General features: G+C 38.1%; 1 protein-coding gene across 1 annotated transcript; it reads right to left on the bottom strand.

The window, feature by feature from the left end:
* Positions 1-538: 538 nt before the first annotated feature.
* LOC122819215 (DNA repair protein XRCC4-like) lies at positions 539-20,545 on the bottom strand. Its single transcript, XM_044095765.1, has 9 exons — positions 20,415-20,545; positions 19,493-19,665; positions 19,073-19,216; positions 17,662-17,852; positions 15,888-16,054; positions 14,005-14,136; positions 12,984-13,129; positions 10,764-10,899; positions 539-1,319 (listed from the first exon to the last, which is right to left on the bottom strand). Exons 3-9 carry the CDS (start codon positions 19,212-19,214, stop codon positions 1,205-1,207), a joined length of 1,029 nt encoding a protein of 342 aa, XP_043951700.1. The 5' UTR covers positions 19,215-19,216; positions 19,493-19,665; positions 20,415-20,545; the 3' UTR covers positions 539-1,204.
* Positions 20,546-22,930: the final 2,385 nt, after the last annotated feature.

Genomic DNA, 22,930 nt, shown 5'->3' with positions numbered 1-22,930 from the left:
CATCTGCCAAGAAATTTAAACAGATCTATTAGAAGTTATCACATAATCAAACATTTGGAGTAAAACATTTTATTGAGACCAATCAACTCTGGAAACTTGAGTTCTACTTATAATTAACTTTTTTACTTATCTTCTCTGTCATTTGGCTCTGCTAAAGAATCTGTTGAACCAAAAACAAACCAAGATTCCCTTCAGAAAACTTCTCCAGCTTAACTGAGGAAAATACATCTTGATAGTAGCAGGTGGCAAACCTTCAGACCTACATGAATTCCTTGTGGCCTAGATTCAACAAGATGGTGAAAATACATAAGTCAGTTTGCAGCACCATGGGGGGCCCACACAGTTCGGCTCTAGCTCCATTTCTTTTCACTTTACACATATCTGACTTTCAGTTTCACTCTGGGTCTTCACATGTCCAGAAGCACTCAGATGAGACTGTCGTTATGGCATGTTTCTGGAACAAACTCCCAGAAAACTGCAAAACAGCTGAAACACTGAGCTCCTTTAAACCAAGACCCAAAATAAGAACATTGACCAACATGTTTGATGATTTTTATCATGGCACTTGACAAAATGTAGTGTCTATTACAGGTTTTCATAGGTGTTGACTATATGACTGATTATGATTATGTTTTCACAATGTAAAGCACTTTGAACTGCTGTGTTTCTGAAATGTGCTATATGAATAGACTTGATTGAACCCAGTAACAAAGGACCTGGATGATTTTATTGCAGTGCTAGTTGGACATTGCACATCTGTTACCTTCTAGTATGTGGCTTTATTTTGTGCGAAAGTGAGAAAAGGCCAAAAAAACCCAAAAAAAAACAATGCATTAATATTTATACATTGTGAAATACAAAGTACTCATCAATACAACTGTGACAAGAATCTATTAGGCTAGACTTACATTAAGCAGGAAAAATAGCAAATCTTACATTTCATGTACACTGTTACCTTTTATATTGTACTAACAGTCAAATTCCAATTTATTGTGAAATTTGACAAAAATATGTATCTTTTATGAAGGCCTTGATTCTCAGCATAGATACAAATATATATGTATATGCTCTTCTGCATCTACAGATAGATAGCTCATTATTAAAGAGTTTAGTGTCATCACCGTCATTTATTCACTTTACTTTTAGAAAAAATGCCTTTGAGATGAATACCTGCAGCAGTAATGGAACAGAGACTGTTTGGAAGTCAGAAATCATCAAATAGGTCTTCAGCTTCTGACGTTCCTGCTGAAGCTGCTTTCGTAGCATCTACAGGGAGCTGGGGAGTCTGCAGCTGATTGGATGCTGCAGAGGGGTCCGCCCTGTTCGGTACACACACACACACACACACACACACACACACAGAAAGAGAGAGAGAGAGGGAGAGAAGATGAGTGGGCTATTGAATCTGGTCTACAGGAGAGAGAAGAAGTTTGTCATGTGGCCAATCAGGTGAAAGATGAGGCACAGCCTTTCAGACTGCATGTAGATGGGAGGGCTGGTGTGTGAATGTCTTAAGACCATTTGAACTTGACGTAGCTGCATTTCCATTGACCACATATCAAAAATAAATCTGCTTAATGAAAATATGTCAAGTTTGGGGCGTGCTGTGGTGGCGTAGGGGATAGCACGACCAACATTTGGAGACCTTCAGTCCTCGACGCGGCGGTCGCGGGTTTGATTCCCGGACTCGGCCGAAGTTTTCCGCATGTCTTCCCCCCTCACCTTCCCACTTTCGAATAAGGGACACTAGAGCCCACAAAAGACCCCCTGGTGGGAAAAAAATAAAAAATAAAAAAATAATAAAATATGTCAAAATCAGTTCAAAATCAGTTTTTTTTTTTTTTTTTTGGCCATATCAAAATTGGGTTATTTTACAAAATTGCAATGGAAAAACTTTTTAGGCATCACACGAGTCACGTAAACAATAACCAGATGTTCCTATAGGTGTAAACCACTAAGAAGACGACAGGAAGTAGTAGAAGGATCACGGCTCACAATGCTTTTTCATGACTTTTCGCATGAACAAACTTATTCACATGTGATTTTAATTGTGTTTCTTATTTAATAGAAACACCGCAATTGCAAAATTGTGTTTTTTTTAAATTAGCTGAATACTGACAAAGTGTTATGCACATTTGTAAAGAAAATGCAGCTACTGTCAATATGTTACCAACTTCCCTTAAAATTGTTAGGGGCAGGAAGTTGATTCTGTGTGAAGCAGTCACATCCAAATCTAAGAGCCTAACAAGGCTACTGAGAATCAGGAATCAACTAAACCTTCTTAAACCTTGCAACTCTTCTCACCTTCCTGAACCCAAGAACCAACCTGAGGGCTGAATACAATCCATCATCAGCCTCATACCTTTTTTTCTCCTCCAAACTTACTGTGATGACAAAAAGTTGAACATGAGAAGAAAAGTACAGCGTGAGAGAGGGGGAAAGAGGCCCAGAGGTAGTTTAAAATCATTACCAACTGTAGTTGGGGCACTGCTGGAACCAGTTAAGAACAAACAACAGAAGTGTTTCAGTGGAGAGGGAAATCTTTGCATGCTGCAGAAGAAGACCACTAAGGGGGGCATGACTAGAGGATTTTTTCTTTTAGCCCCAGGGGGTGAGGTTAAAATCGGGTGGCGAGTGTGCAAGAGCCCCCACAGAGAGCTGATCTGAGGAAGAGTCAGAGCAGCAGGATGTACAGTACCATAATAACGAGTTTGCTGGCAACCGAGAAGCTAAACTGAGCTTTAGTTTTGACTTGAGGAGAATTTGTTCTGCACAGGGAGAACCATAGTCAGCTTTGGCTGATGTATGCAATATTGCCAAACCCATAGACTCAGATTATACACATAAAACTTCCATTCTTAACCTCCAGAACCCTGGACCTTTCCTTTTTTGTAGAGTTCTACAAGAAAATGACATTCCTAAAAAGAATTGTATCCATTTTCCAAACTAAAATGGTAAATAGACTGACCTTATATAGCACTTTTCCAATCATTTTGATCACTCAAAGTGTTCTAGACTAGAGTCACATTCACCCTTTGCTCTCACAAACACACAAACATTTACATACCGATCGGAAGGCAACTTGGGGTTAAGTGCCATGTGACAGGAGGTAGCTGGAATCGAACCTGCAACCTTCCGATCACAAAACGACTACACTACCCACAGAGTCAGTCACCCCAACACAATAAAGCAATAAAGAGGAATTTGAAGAATACCCCAAAGTAATAAAAGCCACGTTACTCAAAGAGCAAATTAAAAATGGCACACCACAGAAAGAAATCCATTTCCTGCTACACAAAAAGCACTTTGTAATTCTTTTGAAGGAATGTATATAAAATCCAAATCATGTAGCAAGCCATAGTATACAATCTGACAACTAACTGCACAAAAATGAATGAAAACAGGCAAAGAATTAAGGTTTTAAAGAGGTATTATTTAATAAAAAAAAAAAAAAAGAAAAAGAGCTCAGCAAAACCGATTACAGAAATTTAATGATTCTGGTCATCAAATTTTAGAATCAGTATTCGTTCATAGGTTAGTTCTTGGATCCACTCCGTCTATCCTCTACATCCTAGTCACACCATCACTCATCACAGGATCTGTTTTCAGTCTAATGCAGATGACATTCTGCTCTACAACAAAACTCTCTTTAAATTCTTACTCATTACTTTCCACTTTCATGAGCTGTGTTCAGTGAGTAAACGCCCTGTGGGAACATCAATCTATTCCAACTAAGAATCAAAACCAAAAGCTATTCTAGGTTGGTACCCAACATCAGATTCTCCTACCTATTTCCATATAACCTTCTCTGGCCACAACATTCCTCTTTCTTCTATAATCACTCTTTTTGGTGTATGATCATCTTGCATTCAGAGTTCCAAGACCATCTCCTTTCACCCCAAGAACATATTCAAACTCAGTTTATTACTCTGGCTTACCCATACGCTTTATTAGATCCTGATAAAGTGACAAAAACAAGACCTTATCACCCCAACTCTGAAATACCTCCACTGGCTCCCCATCTCACTCCATATCGGGTACAAGATTTCTCCCCAATTCATCCATGGCTCATTCTACTAACAGTAATGTGGGAAACACTCTGTACCATGGGTGCTCTGCTGCACCTCGTCTGTGGAATACCCTCCAAACAATCTGAGGAAACCACAAACTCCTAATAAGTTACAGGAAAGGACTCAAGACCTTCCTTTTCAAGAGATTTTAGAGCGTTAAATGTATTTCTTTGTCGTTTTTCATTCTTTTATATTTTATATTTTGTAGCACTTAAGAGATTGCAAAATGTAAAGTGCTGTACAAATTCATTATCATCACAGCAATCAAATTATTAATAGTAGTTTTGCTGGGATCCCAATCTGAATAAACTAAGTTGACAGGACACAGACGAGCTCTGCTGCCAGCCGCCAACAAATCCAGCAACTCGTAAGCATGAAAAGCTTCTTGTTCTAGCACGCCATTATTCTCTCAACATGTAAAAGATCACAAAAAGAGATGAAATACTGTAAAATAACATCTCTGCGTAAAAACATTCAATAATCGTGTCAGACATAGTAAATTGCACTCAGGGAAGTTTCTCAAGAGCAATTTGGATGATTAACATGTCCATTAAACAGTCAAGGGCCAATAGATTTGGAGGTAAGTGACCCAGGGTCAACAGACTACAGGAGCCGAGTGGAAATCTATACTCTCTCATGGATTATGACCATAAAACAGCAAAGGTTATGTGTCAGTTATGGCTATGGTTTCATCAAGGTAGGTTATTTTTTCTGTCTTCTTGGCCGCTGGCTCTGTGGGTTTTGCATGTAGAGCAGTGATACTCCTTTGGAAAGAGGAGAGTTTGGAGTTTTTTTGTTTGTGTGGGTAGGCTTGTATTGAGGCACTTTGCATTTGTCAGGTGTGTCTTTTTGCATTTTTTTCATCCCATTTAGCTGCTTCAAGTTGGAATTGGGTCGTTTTAAAATGTTTTGATCCTTTACAAGAGTCTCACCTCGTTCAGTGGATAGGAAATAATGGTTTATATATACATAGTCTCTGTCTTGAGATTAATTTTGCTAATCAGGTTTAGGTCAGAACTCTGTGTAGACCAATCAAGTTCCTCCACACCAAGCTTGCTAATTCTTGCTTTTTTTCATGCTCTGGTGTGCCTTTATGTTAGAACTGAAGCGGGCAGTCACAGTCTAAGGAGAATAAAATTATTAAAAATGCCTTAATATGCAGAAACATTAGCAGTTCCTTTCAATAAAACTAAGGGGCCAACTCAAACTCCTGAAAACCATTCCTAAGCCAGACACATTACACTCAACCAAGTATCATTCTCCAGACAACTGCTGAAAAAAAAAAGACAAACACTTTCAGTGGTTTTTCAGACATACGAGCTTGATTTGTTCCTCCACAAACCACTTTGACTTCATCATAATACCACTATCAGCTGAACGTGGAAGTGAGGAGCCTTCCTAATGGCCTTATTGCACAAACAGCATCATTTCAGAGGACCATGTTGAAACTCACCGAGAGCGACTCATTCCTTCACAAATGTTTGTGAAGGCAGTTTGCCTGTCTATGTGCTGGATTTTATACACTTGTGTCCAGGGGACATCTGGATTTAACTATTTGCATGAGCGATCCAATACACTGGAGTATGTAAAACAACACAAGATCAATACAATACATCGCCATCTTGTTGAAGATGCGGTTTATTTGACCATGATGGACAGAGAATTTATAATGATTTATAATATAGTAAATCTTGGAGAAATACAGTCTTGTGCTCACAGCGGCTTTGTTTTCAATTTGAATAGATTTTCTTTGAACAGAGTTTTGTGTATTTCTGTCGCCTGAGGTCTTTTTCCTGACTTCCAATGAAAAGATCAAAATGTTGTTTGATGAACATTGTTTTCTGCTAGTGACCAAGTTCAACAGAAACAATACCACTGTGAGTCAAACTGTTTGGAAGAGTTTATGTTTGCCCCTCCCAAAAAAAAACAACTGTTAACTGACAATGCTCACAACATGTATGCAGTTTTGATGTGGATGTTTTGGGAACAACAAAAGTATTTATTTATGTTAGTGGAAATTTAATCTCTGATTAAACAGCAATGATGGACAAATACTCCCTTACTATTGATTATGCTGAAGACTGATATAAAGTCTAAATCCCAGAGACAAAAGAAAAACTGCATAAAGCACGCAAGTAAACTGACACAAGATTGGAACTTTGTGTACAACTAAAAGCTTTATTTGACTGGATAACTACAAAAGTAAGGGACCTGTTCAAAACTGCACAAAAAGCTGCCAGAATTTCACAAGGACTGTTTGGATGTATTTGATAAAGTATAAGATTTCAAGGGTCATGAATCCATGTTCTGCATCCCAGCTACGTGTCTTGATAGTTGAATGGACTCTTTCCCATTCTTAACCACTCAATCCTAATATAGACATAACAAACTGAGACAATAAGACTCACCAAAAGTGATAGGAACATTGTGGAAAAAAACAAAATAACACGAATAGGGAAAATGTGGCTTAATTAACCACAAACACACCCACTATGAAGGCCACCACCAAAGTTTGCGAGCTATAATTTGTCTTGTTGAGAAGTAAAGCAATTGTTCTTTATTGCTGTGGTTTTTCAGTTCATTCTTTGGGGTTTTTCCCCTTTTATTCTCCAGGTGTAGAAGCAAACATCCAGGTGTTTTTTTCTTTATCCTTTTTTCTCTCCTTTCGTATCTACTCCTTATTTGTCACGCCTCATTAAGTTGGTTTTATGACCCTCTCTTTTTCATCTCCATTGCATTTGAAATCCCAAAGCAATTCAGTTTGTTTTCATACATTTCTTGCAGTAGTATCAAGATGGGTTCCACTCTGCTTATTAAGACAAATATAATGTTTGGACTATTAAAATAGTCAGTTGTAAGCATTTTAAGACTAAAATATGGTCACAGATTTTAGTTATTTGCAGGCCACTGTGCTCCCTGACCCCCATAAATATTACCGGTCAATGATTTTACAAAAACATCAGGATATGTGATATGATGGCGTGCGAGAGGTTGTTAGCAGATTTAACCATGTAAAATTTAAGATAATGAACAAACAAAGCTAACAAGTGTTCTTTTCATTATGCTTACCATTTTATGAACCGAGTTTAACAGCAACTCCAGGTTGCTGTTTAAGGATGAGTGTACTCCATCCTTTAACAGCAACCATTGAAGATTTCCATTAATGATTATTAATAAAAAAAATGATCATTTCCTAGCTTGTTGTGAGCAGAACACACACCCCGCAGTTTATCCCTCCTCAGATGAAAACGAAGAAGTTACATTTCTAACAATATACAGATTGTCCCTTCTGCCTGGGTTTAGTCCCTGTTAACACATCATTTAGCTTTAAGTGTTTGTGTACTTTAAGGAAAGTTTTCCCACGAAAAGCAGCTAACAGAAAGTAACAGTAAAACACTGGCTGTCCTTGAAACATGTACTGGTTCTGCAAGTGATCAAATATGGCTCCCAGTAATCATGGATAATCACTACAAGACACAGTGGTACTAGTGCCTCACTGCGGGTTTGACTTTTGCTTTTAACTAGCATGGACACATTTTATGGTTTGAATGGAAAATGTGCATTACTCTGACAGAACATGAAATATAGTTGAGAATGAAATCTTACTTACCCCACCATTCTAAATTGAGTCTAACATGTTGATGTGCAAACATATTTTTTGTGACAAGGCTTTTTTTTTTTTTTTTTTTTTTTAAACAAAAACCAGACAGAGAGAGAAGTGAGAAGGCATGCAACGGAACTGAACCCAAAAAAATAATCTGTTTCTATAGTAACTTTCATTAAGGCAGCCATATTGGATTTTGACATCTGGATTAATAAAAAACAACAACAACAACAACAATAATAATAATATAATTTTACTCTTGGAATTCCAGTTTTCTATGAAACTTCATATCATTTTTTCCAACTTCAAAATTTTAACATTTCAACTTCTGAGTAAGAGTGGAACACACTTAAACTGCACCCTTTAGTGAAAAGCACAATGCAAAAAAACCATTTTAACTGTAACTTTGATATAAAAAAAATACTGAAGTCTGATTTTGTTTTTTTGTTGTTTTTTTTGTAGATGGAAGACTTAATATTAATTTTGGATACTTGTTATAACAGTGTTTGAGCAGCACCAGCTTAGAGGATGCAGGATGCTAACTAAATTCAATAACAGATTTTTAAACTTCAACCAGATGTCAAATTCAATCGACAATTGCTCACTAGACTAATGGTGATGTTCCAGACAGCTAACTCAGCCTAATGATGGTGGAGACAACCGAGTGTGAAATGTTGACCGCTCTATTGGACAGGACAATTCAGTCCTTCTGTCATGGTGACTGAACACTGAGAAGACGCTGAGCTGTAAAAGCTGCTAGGTGGATGGGAACCTTACAATAAAGAGCAAGTTTTTTTTGTGATGAAATCAACATGATGGCATGAAAATTGGAAAGTGGTGGCCAGAACTCAGAAACTTCAAACAAAATGCTCCAGATTGTGTTCAGCATCAACTGACTCATCCTTAAGCAAAACTGTAATGCCACAGTTGTTGCAAATAATTTCCGAGATTTCACAAAACCTTAATTACTCATCCCTCTTCTTGTTCTCATATGACCGTTCATTTCATTCCACTCTGGTTCCTTCAGCCAATCAATGGTCAGTTTCTTTTTCTTTAAATCTCCATTCCAAAATAATAAAAAAAAGGGAACAAAAAAGGAGAAAAGTGAAAACTGAAAGTACAACCACCCCTGTCCACTAAAAGCCACCAGAGAGCAACGATCTGTTGTCCAGGCAACAGCAGCTGCTCACTGGCAGGCTGGTAACAGACACACAGTGTACAATCAGCTGCTCTTGGGAAAGTTTAGATGCAGCGTATTCACCTATTATTTGATGATGTAGGACTGCTACAGAGAAAGTCAGACTGAGACAAGTCTTTGGACGTGTTCAATTAGAAGGTGATCCAAACAGAAGTTGGCTCATAAAGTATTTGGCCACCAAATCAGCATCTTTTCAAAGTTTTAAATGAGCAGGAACAGAGTTGGAGCACTGACACAGACACCATAGAAAAGTTACATAATTGTCTCACTGAGGTCTGGAATTGAGCTTTTAGCTTCAAGTCCGAAAAGTCATTTAGAAATCACACCTGAACAATCTGGAGAAGAAGAATAAAAAACATATTACTGTAAAACAAGGCCAAATCATTTCTTTAGCCCTTTTTGCACTGCAGGGTCTGGCCTGGACCAGCCCGGCTCCGTTCCACTCAGTCCTACTGGTCCTATAGCCTTGGTTGTTTTGCATTGAGCGGGATCGTCACGTAAATCGAATTCTTGCTAAAGCTACCGAGGTGATCTCCCCAGCGACTGCAGAACATTTTCCTTCTTGGTTCTCCAGTCCCGCTCTTTCTGAATGAGCTCATGAGCGAGGGAGCTAAGGGAAACATTTAACAAAAAAATAAATAAATCTCATCTGAATGTCTCTCTGAGCTGGACTCACGCTGCAGCTGGTGGGATTTCCCCGCTGGAGCAACGCCAAATGTGGAAATCCCCTCGTTCACAGCCTTGCCGACTTCTGATTGGTTCAATTGGAGAAATGTTATTTACATTTTACCATTAAAATCTTTAGCTTTAGAGGTGATTGTAATCCCAGTGGAGGGTAAGAATAGATTATGACGTGATTTTATTGATGCATCATATTGAAATGACAGACATCGAGAAAGTCTCGTGCTCCTCTAACCCAGAGATCTGGTCTTTGTCCCGCCCCCGCAGCCAATGAACCAATCAACAGCCAACTCCAAACCAACCCAGTCTGACCGACCCGACCCCCAGCTCTCGAGGTTCCAGGGAGTTGGGTGCAAACTCGGTGATGCTACTGCAAAAACAATCAGCCCTGCTTTTAAGCCAGACTGGCCCGGGTCAGTCCGGTCTGGCTGTGCATTGCAAAAGGGGCTTATGAGAGATGTTATCCAGCTCTGAAATGTGAGATACAATTTAATCAACAGGAAACCAAACATCTACCAAATGGTCACACTACGCCTGACACCCTGGTACCTGCAGTGAAGATGTGCACTGCCCTGCAATGAAACCAACATGTTAAAGGGGCAGTTCTATGGTTTTTCAGGCACATATTGCCATTTTGTAGCACAGCCAAGAACTGTTACCTTCAGTTGTTATAAAAATGACATAAATCAAAAATTACTTAAAAGAAATTTACTTCCTGATTTAATTCCTTTAAATAGGACATCTGTCTCTTTAAAAACTTCTACTCTTTCTGAAACTTCACCTCCAGAAATATGGTTCCTCTGTTAAGCCTTTAACAGTGTTTTTACCAGCATTGCACTGAGACGTAGGTGGTACAATGAGCTCAGCTCATACACCGCTCCACCAGGTGTTTGCTAACAGCTGCTGGCTAGTCTGAAGGAGCTGCTCTGTGAGGCAGAAACTTGGGAGCTTAAAAACTGCAGCTCTAAGGAGGATCTGCACCTTAAAGGTGGTGATACTTTCACTAGGGTGTTGTGCACAGCTGAATGGTTGCCATGGAGATTAAAGGATTTCTCAATCATGCATTAAAGGAACAAGGTAACACCTGTATGTTTTTGATGAGGGAACAACATTATGATAACGATGTAAAGCTCAAAACGGTCAATTATCTTAACAGGAGCACAAACACAGACGGGCACCATTGAGGAAAGCATGGAACACACACTCATACCTTTTCTTCTGTGCTGCCTCTGGGTTCTGCTTTTTCACAGCGATCTCTGGAGGACCAAGATGGCGGAAACGACGCTTGCGACAGGGAGCAACATCGGTGATGTCACGGAGGTTCAAAGGGCTCGGAGTAGAAGAATCTGAGGAGAGAATGATACGAGGCATAAAACATGTCAAAAGAAACTTTTCTTTGATTACCTATATCTTATGAGGATAAAGATTATGATTAAGCTTACATGTTGAATCTTAGTAATGATCACCATTACTAAGACCCTGATTTATTTATCAGGGTCTTAGTAATGTGGCATCACCGAGTCATGGCCCCATCACCAGTATTCCCTCCCTGGCCCACTATTGACAGATTAGGAACAACGTACAAGAGTTTCAGTTTTGGAGAAGCTCTGATTCATTTACCTACTTATCACAATCTGACTCACCAATAGTTGCACTGGCAACATTTTTTCTAACACAAAAACAGTGGTTAGTGGTCATCTTGTTTAAGATCAAACTAAATGAAAGCAAATGTCTTTTTCCTCCTGGTTATTACTGGGTGTGAACATCAGAGTACACAAAATTTTACCTACTCTGATTTGTGCTCATTTTTCCCCCTGGCAGCACAAAACAAACTCATTTTCAGACAAAACAAAACCTAACATTCCCCAACACTTCTTTTATCCCTCTCCCCCTGCTCACCACGTTAGTTAGCACCATGGCAACAGAAACAACATAAATCCAGCTAGCTGTTCCTCTTAAGATGGAGGAGGAAAGCCAACAGGGACCAGAAAGTTGCCAAAAAGCCTTGATGGATTAAAAAAAATAAACCTAACCTGGCTGTGATGCTCTAGGAGGAAAAAAAACAAAAAACTATGACACATTGGGAGTTCTGCCAACTTTTGTAAAGGCTTCTCACAGCTGTCTGAAAGGTAAAGAATGATCTGCACTTCGTACTCGCTGGTGATGGCGCGCTACTCGTGTCCAGGGCAACAGCGAGTAAAAGTCAGGAGGATAACAAAATGTAATGTCAACATTAGCGGCTGCTTGTATTTAAGGCTGTGTGGGGATGTTGGTTCACAGAGGTCCAACTCGATGTATTACCTAACCTCTCGGTGACGTCATGACTGCTACAGTAATGGAGCAAAAACATTCGGCTCCAATGACAGCAGCAGTCAGAAGTATCACATTGAACCAAATACTACAAATCTATGGATCTTTCATTACACTTCCCATGAAGGTTCTCAGTGATGTTGAAGCGTATATGGCGTTTTCTATAAACACCAAAACATACATCTGCTCACTTCAGACAAAAAAAAAAAAAAGCGCAGTGAACTACAGTAGTTTTCAGAAGATCTAATTAAATGTTGACAAACCAGGTCAGTTAAATTAACCGACCTGGAACTTAAAAACACTACAGTTGGATTTTATTAACCAGGATTACTACATTCAGACTCATCAATGCATCATTAGACATTACTTTCATACAAACATAGAGGGACTGAAAAGGTGTGCTTAGAAACACATTAAAATCATTAATATTGCTGTAATTAAGACATAAGAATACCAGACTGACTCTCATCCTTTACAACATTTCATCTCCATGTGATGAATAATGATGTTTTTAATCTGTTAGATCCAATCTTAGTAGTAGAAGCGATTTACAAAGTGCACTCCTTTTCTGTTGGGATTTTATGTAACAGACCAACAAAAACTAGTGCACAATTGTAAATTGTAGAAACACGGCATGTTCTTTTTAATTCCTTTTTACAAATGGAACTCTGAAAAAAAGTGTGTTTGTGTCACGATGACAGTACAGCTGGGGAATCTATCAACTTGCTGACTATTCTTTGAAAGAAAAGGTCAAGCTTAGGTTACGCCGACACAGAGCTGCTCTTCTGTTCAACAATAACATTTAGGTTACGATCCAGCAGCTCGTTTGTATAAAAACGGTGACCAGTGGCACTTTTTGAAACCAGGTCTCAGAGTGAAACTTTCCTGTAACACACTCTGTGGTGGTATCAAGTATTAGGCAGGTGGAAAAGCTCAGATAAGCGGCAGAACGAATGGATCTAGGGTTTGTTCTACGCAGGCATGGGCAGGTAACAACAAATACAATGGTAAATAGCAAATGTACTGTGCTGTGCTACTCAACATGTTCAGTTTAACACCTTCTTATAATTACTATATGCATTACATGAGTACTTTGTTTACCAATTACCAATAATCTGACCTTTAGATGTCAGATGAGAAGTTCCTGTTGACTGCTCTTCCTTCAGCTCTTCGTCAGTACTGCCTCCATATTCATCAACCTCGCTGTTGTGACCTGCTGTTTGATCTGATTTTGCAGAATCCTTGTTTTTCTGTTCTTCAGAATTCCTACAAGAAAACAACAGAGTAATAAACAACTTTATTATTAATAGCTCTGTAAGATCTAGCATATCACTTTTCAAACTCATGCTTCTGAGACCTTTAGTCAAAAGCATGTAATCAATCCAATAGTTCTTTTCTGCCTTCTTATGAATGGTCTCGATCCAAGATGGCAACACTACAAACTCCTCCTTTTGAAATAATTACAGGACATGGGCGTGCTGTGGCGGGTTAGGGGATAGCGCGACCCACGTTTGGAGGCCTTGAGTCTTCAATTTGGCCGTCACGGGTTCGATTACCGGACCTGTCAACATTTACTGCATGTCTTCCCCCCTCTTCTTCCCACTTTCCTGTCAGCCTACTTTCAAATAAGGGACACTAGAGCCCACAAAAGACCCCCTGAAGGGGAGGAAAAAGAAATAATTATAGGACATAAAATAAAACATAAAACTGTTTTTTTATTTTATTGTTTTGAAAAGGGTCATAACAACTTATGTTAAAAAAAAACATGAAATGACAGAAACTGGAGAGAATGTGTATCTATGCTAAAATCTTGATTTTCACTCAGTAATTTCTCCTTTTTTTAAAGTATATAAATTATGCCATATATGTTATAAAAATATAATCAACACAATGAGGAAAAACTCCAAATGCATCATTTGTGTTACAAAAAAAAATCTTTGATCCTTTTTTAAAATAAAAGGGGGTTTTAAGGGGTTTAAAAATAGGGGTTTAAAAATAAGTAAGTAGAAGCATTGTTTATTTTTCCTGATTGTTGCTCCAAAGAAAATATCTCTGGAAGTCTAGTTGTGAGTTTCATCAAAAAGACTGAATGTCTGAGCCTGCAGAGCTAATGGAGAGCCTGGTTAATGTCAGCCCAGCACCTTCTTTGCTGCAGCTTTGTGAAAGCTTCCTGCAGACTGCGAATCTTTGCTTTCTTCTCATTGAGGAGCAGGACGAACCGAGAGTACAGCTCTGCCTTCAGGGTCTCTACACCTTCAGCGTAGTGCTTCATCCTGAAACATACACCAACATAGGTCACATATGCGTCAGACATGGAGCAGCAACCTAACATTACTGCTATCCATCTGTGATGGATGACAGAGACAAAGGACACACAGGGATTTAGAGAAAGACAGGTTAGTTAGATTTTTCTGTGCTACTTAAGTGGTAGTGACATATCCTCAACCTTACTAATGAAAGCACGTAAAATACTAGAGAAGTGTGGACATTCAATTATCGTGTCATTGTAATCTGAAGTTGTTCAATAGTAGTAAAACAGTCTTAGTGCATGGTTTGCAGATTTATAAAAAGTAGTTGCTATGCCCCAAGATTATTAACACAACATCCCGAGGACTTTATACGAGTCAATAAATTGTAATCTGGATCAGTTGTAATAAAGGGAGAGGAGCCATTTAATGTGTCAGATCTGGTGAAGCTGGCTGGCTGCTGACTACTCAGTTTGATTAATCCATGGGAAGAATTAACCACATCTGGGATGGAACACTCAGATGTGGGCCATTAGAAATCCACAATGGTCTTCTCCAATAAACCAGCCTGGATTCATCAGAGAAGAGGGTGATATTCTCCAGATTTATGGATCTTTGCACCCCCCAAGGGTGGAGAGGCGGTTAGATGTTAACCTCACAGAGTGGGTAGTTAGTTAGCTGGGAGAGGCTTAGCACTTCAAATAAAAAATAGCAGTGACCTTCAGTGAAGGGATTTAGAGGGGAAGGGTTCAGCAACACACACACACACACACACAAGGATGTTACCAGGACACGTTACTATGAAATCCAATCTCTGCTGCCTGGATATCGAGCTGTTATGAGTCTGTGTACAGCAGCAGTGTCTTCAGTCAGAGGCTTCAACACTACAAAATGTTGCAAGACAGACTGCTACCCGAGATACTTCCTGCCCACAGCATCACCAACAACTGATGACTCTTTGATTGTACGTGGAAGGATGGATATGAGTTACAACAATATTCTTTTGGGATGAATAATGGTCTTTTGAACTGAATTAAAGTCTCAAGTCAAAGTGAATCCAACATAAAAAATAATACATTGCTTGTGAAAATGGGACATTGGCAAAAGAAAGAAATGGTTCATTGGCTATAACTGTACTTTTAAAGTTATAAATCTACAGTTTAGATTTAGAACTGTAGATTATAAATCTAAAGTTATAATATTCTTTAAGAATATTCTTAGAGAATATTCTGTCTTATTCTTTAAGACATGGGTAAATCTACTTGGAAATATATTACAACAATGATCTGGTGCATTAGCTAATACGCATGCTAATGCAGCTTTCAGACTTTTAGTTTCCAAACTCTTAATCCAAACATATGGAGCAGGATCAGGTTTAAGCCGTCTAACCTCTTCCATACAGATTCAAATAGGTTTTGTTGCAAACAATGAATCATATTTTCCGACACTGATCATGAGCTTTAAATGAAAAAAGACATGACCAAAGCCGAAACATTGACAGGTCAATGCTGTGCTGCCAAAGAAGCATGTTTCCTTTAAACAGCTTAGGATACAGACCAAGTGAATGTTAAACAACAACACATGGTCATGAACACCATGACAGTCATCATGAATGAGCTTTAAAAAAATAAGCTTTCGATTTTTATAAGTTTGTTGATGTTTTCTTGGGTTCTACTGATGCCAATTTGGAATTTTTCAAACATGCCTGCCAACTTCAGCCTTCCAGGAGCAGAACTTATCTGTCTGCAGTGTTCTATATACACCAAGTGTGTGTTTACTTTTCAGTGATGTACTGGTGTTCCTGTATCAGCCTCTGGTTCTCCTCCTTCAGTTTGTGGTTATGTTGCTGCAGTTTGTTTCCCTCCTGCAGTGTGTGCATCAGCACCGCTCTCACCGCCTCAGCTGGTTCCTCGACAGCATCCAGCGAGACAGAGCCAAGTTTGAACTGAGGGAGACAAATTTCACACTATTTAGTTTATTTTGTTTGTAAGGAAGTCAATAAGTCTTATTTCCATTCACAAAGATCTGGTTTTAAATAAATGAGAAGCAAATTAAATTCAAATGATGACACTTTCATTTTGTAGCATGCATGCTAAAGAAGTATGCATCTCTAGTCTGTAGGTTTTTTTTGTCCATTCACAGATTAGATGGAAAGAAAACTTTGACTTCATTCCCTTTTCTGACCTTAAACTGAATTGGAAGCCATTAACTGGCCACCTAATCAGATTAAAATAGTTTTACACAATTTGCTTTTAGTTTAATAACAGCTGAGATCAATTAGAACAGGAATTATGGCCCAACTTTCTAACTGTAACTGCACTCACAGCACAAAGTAAGATAATTTTATTGTGTTTATCTGCTTGTACTCTGTTTGATACAGTTAGATATACTGTTTGATCTACTTGTCAATAAGTTATTTTCTTGTCATTATGATATTTTTATTATTAGCAGATAATAGCCACATTTGTGTAGTGGTGTGGTAGCAGTGACAGAGGTGTCTCTGCAGCAGCTAACTTAAAACCAATAAACAGACGTTTATCATGGATCTGTGAGCATCTGCTGGTATGAGACCAAATATTACATTAACATGAAAAATGCCAATTCATAACAAATATTGCATTCCAAACAAAACCTTTGGGATATATATATATATTTTTCAGACCCAATTAGCACCACAATATCCAGCAAAATCATTGCAAATATATAATTTGCTGCTACATTGCAGCCCTAGTTGTTTAAAGCAGAAATTCTTACTTTGGAAACACAAAGCTTTTACAGAGATTTCTATGCTTGTTACATAAAAGTTGTAATATCAAATGCAAGAGAACAACTCAAAGTAGACATTACAAAGATTTTAAGGGTCAATCAAATTATTTTAAAGGACAAATAATAATTCAAGGTGAAGCTCATAACTTTTAATTCTTAGGGGTTAGAAAGCTGCCTGTCGCTCCACATCACAAATGATTGGGAAGAGAAAATAAAGAAAGAGAATGAAGGAAGGGAGGCCAGAATGGGATTTTACCAAAGTGTTCCTCTGATGGAAAGTCCTAACACTCCTTATATATTTTAAAAACACATGAGAGACCATCTTTTTTGTTTGTGTATGCATTTTAGAGGAAGAAAAATCTCATCTGACTATAAACTTCTGTTAAACAGTCCGTTTAATTGTTTCTGCAAACAATGATTCATTTCTTCCTTTGCGGCAACACATTTCCATTCTGTCACAACAAGGACTTTTTGCAGTTTCAGCATAAAGGAGGATTCATTCAGAGAATTGTGAAAATGTTTTACAAACTAATACTTATGTACAGGATCTGATGAGGGGAGCAACTCTAGCAATTAACACGTTTTATTTATATTTGTTGAGGGAAGAAGATAATGCTAAAGCAAGACTATTGAAAATTACGTCAAATAATTTGTTTTTCAGTCACAAAATAAGACATAACGTTAACCTGTCAAATAAATTTCCTGTTAAGGCTGCACTATGTAATTTTGCTAAACTTGTCTTTATTTGTGGATACATAACATGCTTAAAAAGTAAGCAACGCTCACAGATATGTCCTTCTGCATCTTCTCATATGTCAGAGTCACAGTGCAGCTACTGGTGGGTGGGTGTGGCTTCAGGGTGAAGCAGTAGGAGGCAGAGGGTTCTGGCTCTGTTAGAGCCTGCAGGAGGTCCTGGATGTACTTCTCCTTCACCATCTCCAGTTCCTCTGCCTCTTCATTCACCACCGCCTCACTCACTGCACACATACAAAACACATACCAATGTTATTAGTGGTATAAAATGGTTATCTGCATATAAAATGCTTTTCTTTGTATAACCTTCCTTCATACAGTCAGACAATAAGTGCACCCCACGATTCAGCAGCCTGTAGAACAATCTTTAACAGCCACGGTACTCAGTTATTGTTTTCTGTATGACTTTATGCATAAAGAATTTTGGCACACTCTTCTTCGCAGTGTTGCTTCAGTGAATTGAGGTTTGCACACAGTAATTCCTGCACAGCTCCCTTAAGGGTCATACCACAGAATTTCAATAAAGCTCTGGTCTGGACTTACGCTGTGATTTTGCAACACCTTTATTTCTTCTTTTTGACATTCTGCTGCAGACTGGCTACTGGGGGTGGGATTCTTATCCTGATCATAACTCAGCTTCTGCCAACATTCAGCTTCTGGATAGATAGCTTCACATTTAACTAGAGTATTTTATAATAAATGCATTCTTGGCAAACACGCTATTATGCATTACAGTGATATATTGTTATGATGGTTTCATCCACCAGAGAAAATTGTCAAAGAAAACTTGAATTTCATTTAGATGCAACATTGTACATCAAGCTGCTTTTTTTTTTTTTTTTGAAGAAAGGCTTTGTCCTGGTAATTCTTCCCAACATCCCATAATTCTTCTGGCTTGTTCCTACTTTAGGGTGTAGAACATTTAACATGCCAAGTGAGGCCTGAAGAATCAGTTAGCATTGTATTAACACACACACTTATGCTCAAGACCAACAAGCTGCCAACAATTCTTTTATAGAGCTTTTCACACCACTAATGATCAATTATTAGTGCTTTAAATAGCACAACGAGGAACCTATGGTTCCCTTAATTTATTGTTGCTACACCAACTCCAATCGTTTACTTTGTTTTTATTGGCACAGAAAACTTAGTCATCTGAGATTTCAAGAGCTGGTAAAGTTAATGAAAATATATTAAATCACGTCTTAAAGGCTAAACCTTTAAGACTGGAGGAGACTCAACTAGCACCTGTAGAACTACCAGGAGCAACATGATCTTTACAAGGACCTCCAGGAAGTCACTGGGAATCCCTTACAACTGATCCTCCAATTTTTATCAATGGAGGCAAACACAGGTGAAGTGGGAATAGTGTGTATAGTTAAATAACTTAAGCACAAAATCTGTTTAACATCTTCAATGAATTATCACAAAGGATTACTTTTACCCTTTCCACTCCATGCCTTCTGTCCATCTGTCAAAAGCAATTTGAACCCAAAGCCTAAGCCCCGCCCCTCCCAGTCCACTCGTAGAAAGTAGGAAAAGTCAGCCTGAGAGGAGAGGTGGATTTCACGCACTGATGTGTTCATCCCTGTAGAAACACAAAGAAATACATGCAGATGTCAACCTACAGCGTAGTATTCTGATATAGCTTGTTGTAAAGAACAAGAATGTGTTCCAACTTCTTAACTATTAATTTAGGAAATAAGCAAATAAATATTAGAACCTCCAAAATTGCCCTAAAACTAATTTCCCAGCTACAAAATTCTAAATTATATTTTAAGCATGAATAAATTTCACACAATATATATTTTTTTATTATTACTTTACAATGTATATTTTCACATATGGTAGGAATATCACTTGCCGTCACTGGGAGCAATATTAGGGTTTTCTCTCTTCTCAAAAGCTCAAAAGCTCTTCTGCATGGATGTGGAATAATAATAGTTAGAGATGTCCAGCCTTTTTAGTTTTTTCAGGTCATGAAAAGAAGCTGCACCTTTGAACTATTTTGTCCCATCATTCTGCATCCAAGTAAAACTGAAAGAAAAGGGATGGAGGGAATATTCTGTCAGAGCTTTAAGCTGCAAAGTCGTATTAATAAAATGCAATGAGTGCTTCACCTGCCTGTTTTAGATCATTTCTTTACTATTACTGCAGGCATTTGACTGTGCAATAAGAGCTTAAAAGACAAACAAAATAAGAGAAAAAAAATCTACCAGTAAAAAGTGACTGCAATTACAACTATTGCCTAAATACAACATTCTTCTGGCAAAAATATTTTCTGTTGGAAACTATAAGATACAACTTATTATAATGTTTAAAGCAGCTGGAGAAACCAACATGATGCTTTTCAAAGTCATATTACAAATCTGCTCATTAGAGAATGACGCCATGACGTATATATCAACGTGTCTGGTGAATTCCATGAAAATTTACTTTATTTTAGATGCAGTGAAAAATCTAGTCTACCCTCCCAATATGGCGGAGTCTTTGACGTACAAAAGTGTGTGTTGCTATTCTTCTGCTTATTAATTGTTCCAGTTGAAACCCAAAATAATGGTAAACCCTCCTAATACACAAAATGCTATAATTGAAAGATGACTTCATTAATATCCAGCCTGTACGACAGTAAGCTGCAGAAATGTAAGTGTTAGCAGTTAGCTGGTCAGAGCTAACAGATGGTGGAACTGTTTGTAAACACAGAGCGGCTCGCGCTAACAAGTCAACAGAAGCGCGAGGAAAAGCTCGTTACTACTTCGAAAACAAAACATTAGCTCTTATCTTACCTCACGAGGAACAGTGATGGTCTGGCGGCTGAGTTTAGAAGAAAACCTGATGAAGCCAGTGTCACTAGAAGCCACACAAGGCGAGGCTTACATCACGTCATTAATAAGCGACAATACGGAATAACGTATTATACGTTTTTCAGTTTGAAAAAAATGTAGACGAAAGAAAAAAGGCATTTTAATGGACTAGCAACATCTTGGACAAGATCCCTGTGATAATCATCTAGGTTTTCCACTTTATGAACTGCTGGCATTCATACTGTCATGATGTTATGTTGTTTAAGATCGAATTTGATTTGCAGGAGAATGATGAAATACATCATTTCAGTGAATAGAAGGAATAGAAAACCAGCATGAAGAGGATACTAAATTTGTTGACAAGCTAATGTTTGACAGTGAATCATCGGACCAAATCTTGAGCAGATATCCCGAGGCTCCAGAAGACATCCAAGTTCCCTGTCACAGGCTGGACAAATCCAGATTACTGCATAAAAATCTGGAAATTTTTACTCATTCTTTGTTTGTCATAGATATTGTTATGTTGAAGTTAGCAGTACTTCATTATTTTAATCTTTTAAACACGTCAGCATTTACAGTGCTAAACACTTACACTTCATAACTTCTATGTTTCTTTTTAATAAGCTGGAAATTAACATCGGGTCAAAACCCTGCTATTGGAGCCACACTAGTCAGGATTTTTGACTGTATTGTGGATTATTTGTCTAAATTTTTTCTTGTCCATTTATGATAGGATCACTTCTCTTCCTGAGTGGGCACCAAGAGCTTTATCAGGAGTCAGCAAGACAAGGCAGCTTTATTATTTATTATGTGTAATCTCTCATTACGCATCTTTGATGCGTAATGAGATCTTTGATGTCTTTGATGTGTAATGAGAGATTTTTGGCTAAAGTACAGAGTAACTTGGCAAAAAGCAAATTAATGAGTGAGCAGTTTTGACAATATTTTTTCTTCAACATTGTGTCTGTTTGCTGAGTTCAAATCGCTGTTGTTCAGTAATCCTTTCATTTCCTCCTCAGCCACTGAATCCATCAGATTGTTTCTTTGGTCTCTGAGTAAGGAGACTAAAACAACAGAGAGGAGTGTTCATAGTTTTCTTTGCCGTCTTCCTTTCAGTTGCTCAAGATATTCTCTGTCTTATCTTTAATGTGGCTATGAAGAAGCAAACAACCTTCACAACAATGACAACAATGTTTGAGCGGCTGGGACTCACTCTGTTCAGTAACTCATGTTGTATCATCATGATGCGCATAAGACTGAGCTCTTCGCCTTCTCTCCAATTACCTGTTTGAGTCTGCTTTGTGTTTTCCTACCAGCCCTGAATACATCACCTCTCCAACCCTCAGCAGCTTGGCTCTTTGCCTGCGTCTGTACCTGGCTGTATTTAACTAACTTGTTCTCTATATACTGCGACAGACAATATAGACAATTATTGGATGTGCTCTCTACTCCAGCTTCGGAGGTTTTGTCCAGTTTCAACAGGCTGCTGACTTAAATGCCGTTGGTTGGAAAAACCTGCCTTGATTTTCCTTTCTATCGTCATCAAATGTATCTTTATTTTCCAAACAAATTTCTAGAAATTTCTCATCTCTGAGATTCGTTGAGGGATTTTCCATTGCCGTTATCTCAAGTAAATGGAGTATTTACTTGAGTAATGTACTTAAGTTTGTCTTTTAAGTACCTTTTCTTTATTTGAGTATTTATTTTTGGGGTACTTATGCTAGTTAGCATTGTTACCAATGACAGCAAATAAACGATTGTTGTGGAATGGTAAGTTGTTTCTCTGCCATTAGCACATTGAGCAGCATTGATTAGCAGCACTAAGCCCCTCCTCCTGGCTCTGATTGGTTGTTTTGGTCAGATGCAATAGTAGCTGTCTAATATTATAGTGTCACAACATGGTGACAGTTTTAACAAATATGGAAAAAACATATTTTGTAAAAGTTACATACTGCAGCTTTAAAAAGTGTGTGTGAATGAGAGAGACACATGGAGTGGACAGAGTGATTTGTGACAGGATGGTTGTAAAAGTGAAGCACATAGCAAGGCTGAAAAAGGATATTGAATATCGTCACCTTCTTTAAAATAATGGACTACATCATGTTTTGCCAAAGGAGATTCTTTTTTGTCCATATCTTTTGGCAAAAAAAAAAAAAAAAAAAAACGTGATGATTCTTTTTTTTTTCTTTCTTTTTTTGCCAAACCACTTTTTGCATAAAATGACTTGGGCCATTATTTTAGGAAGGTGATGAGAGCTGCCAAGGAGGAGGAAAAGAGGAAGGCCACAGATAGTTCATGGATATGGAGGACAGTGATAGGGTGAGATGAAGGCAATCATCTACTTTGAAAAAGAAAAATAGAAAAAAAAATTCAATTTTTACTGAAATATAGTCTTTAAAAGCTAAGCAGGACAATTTATCACTAGGTACCATTAATATTTTAGATTGTAACATAACTTTTAGATATTCTCATAATGAACAAGACTTTTCTAAAACGTA

The sequence above is a fragment of the Gambusia affinis genome, linkage group LG17 (assembly GCF_019740435.1).
Source record: "Gambusia affinis linkage group LG17, SWU_Gaff_1.0, whole genome shotgun sequence".
Classification (NCBI taxonomy): Eukaryota; Metazoa; Chordata; class Actinopteri; order Cyprinodontiformes; family Poeciliidae; genus Gambusia; species Gambusia affinis.
Note: the sequence above shows the minus strand (reverse complement) of the source record. Positions and strands in the feature narration are given on the sequence as shown.

What these genes read in the sequence shown, in the direction of transcription:
- LOC122819215 (XM_044095765.1), bottom strand. Translation starts at nt 19,214, where the DNA reads ATGAACACATCAGTGCGTGAAATCCACCTCTCCTCTCAGGCTGACTTT. An exon ending in GAAGGCATGGAGTGGAAAGG is followed by an intron (nt 17,853 to 19,072) that starts GTAAAAGTAATC and finishes GTATGTGTGCAG; the next exon opens with TGAGTGAGGCGGTGGTGAAT. An exon ending in TTCTCATCTGACATCTAAAG is followed by an intron (nt 10,900 to 12,983) that starts GTCAGATTATTG and finishes TTCTCTCCTCAG; the next exon opens with ATTCTTCTACTCCGAGCCCT.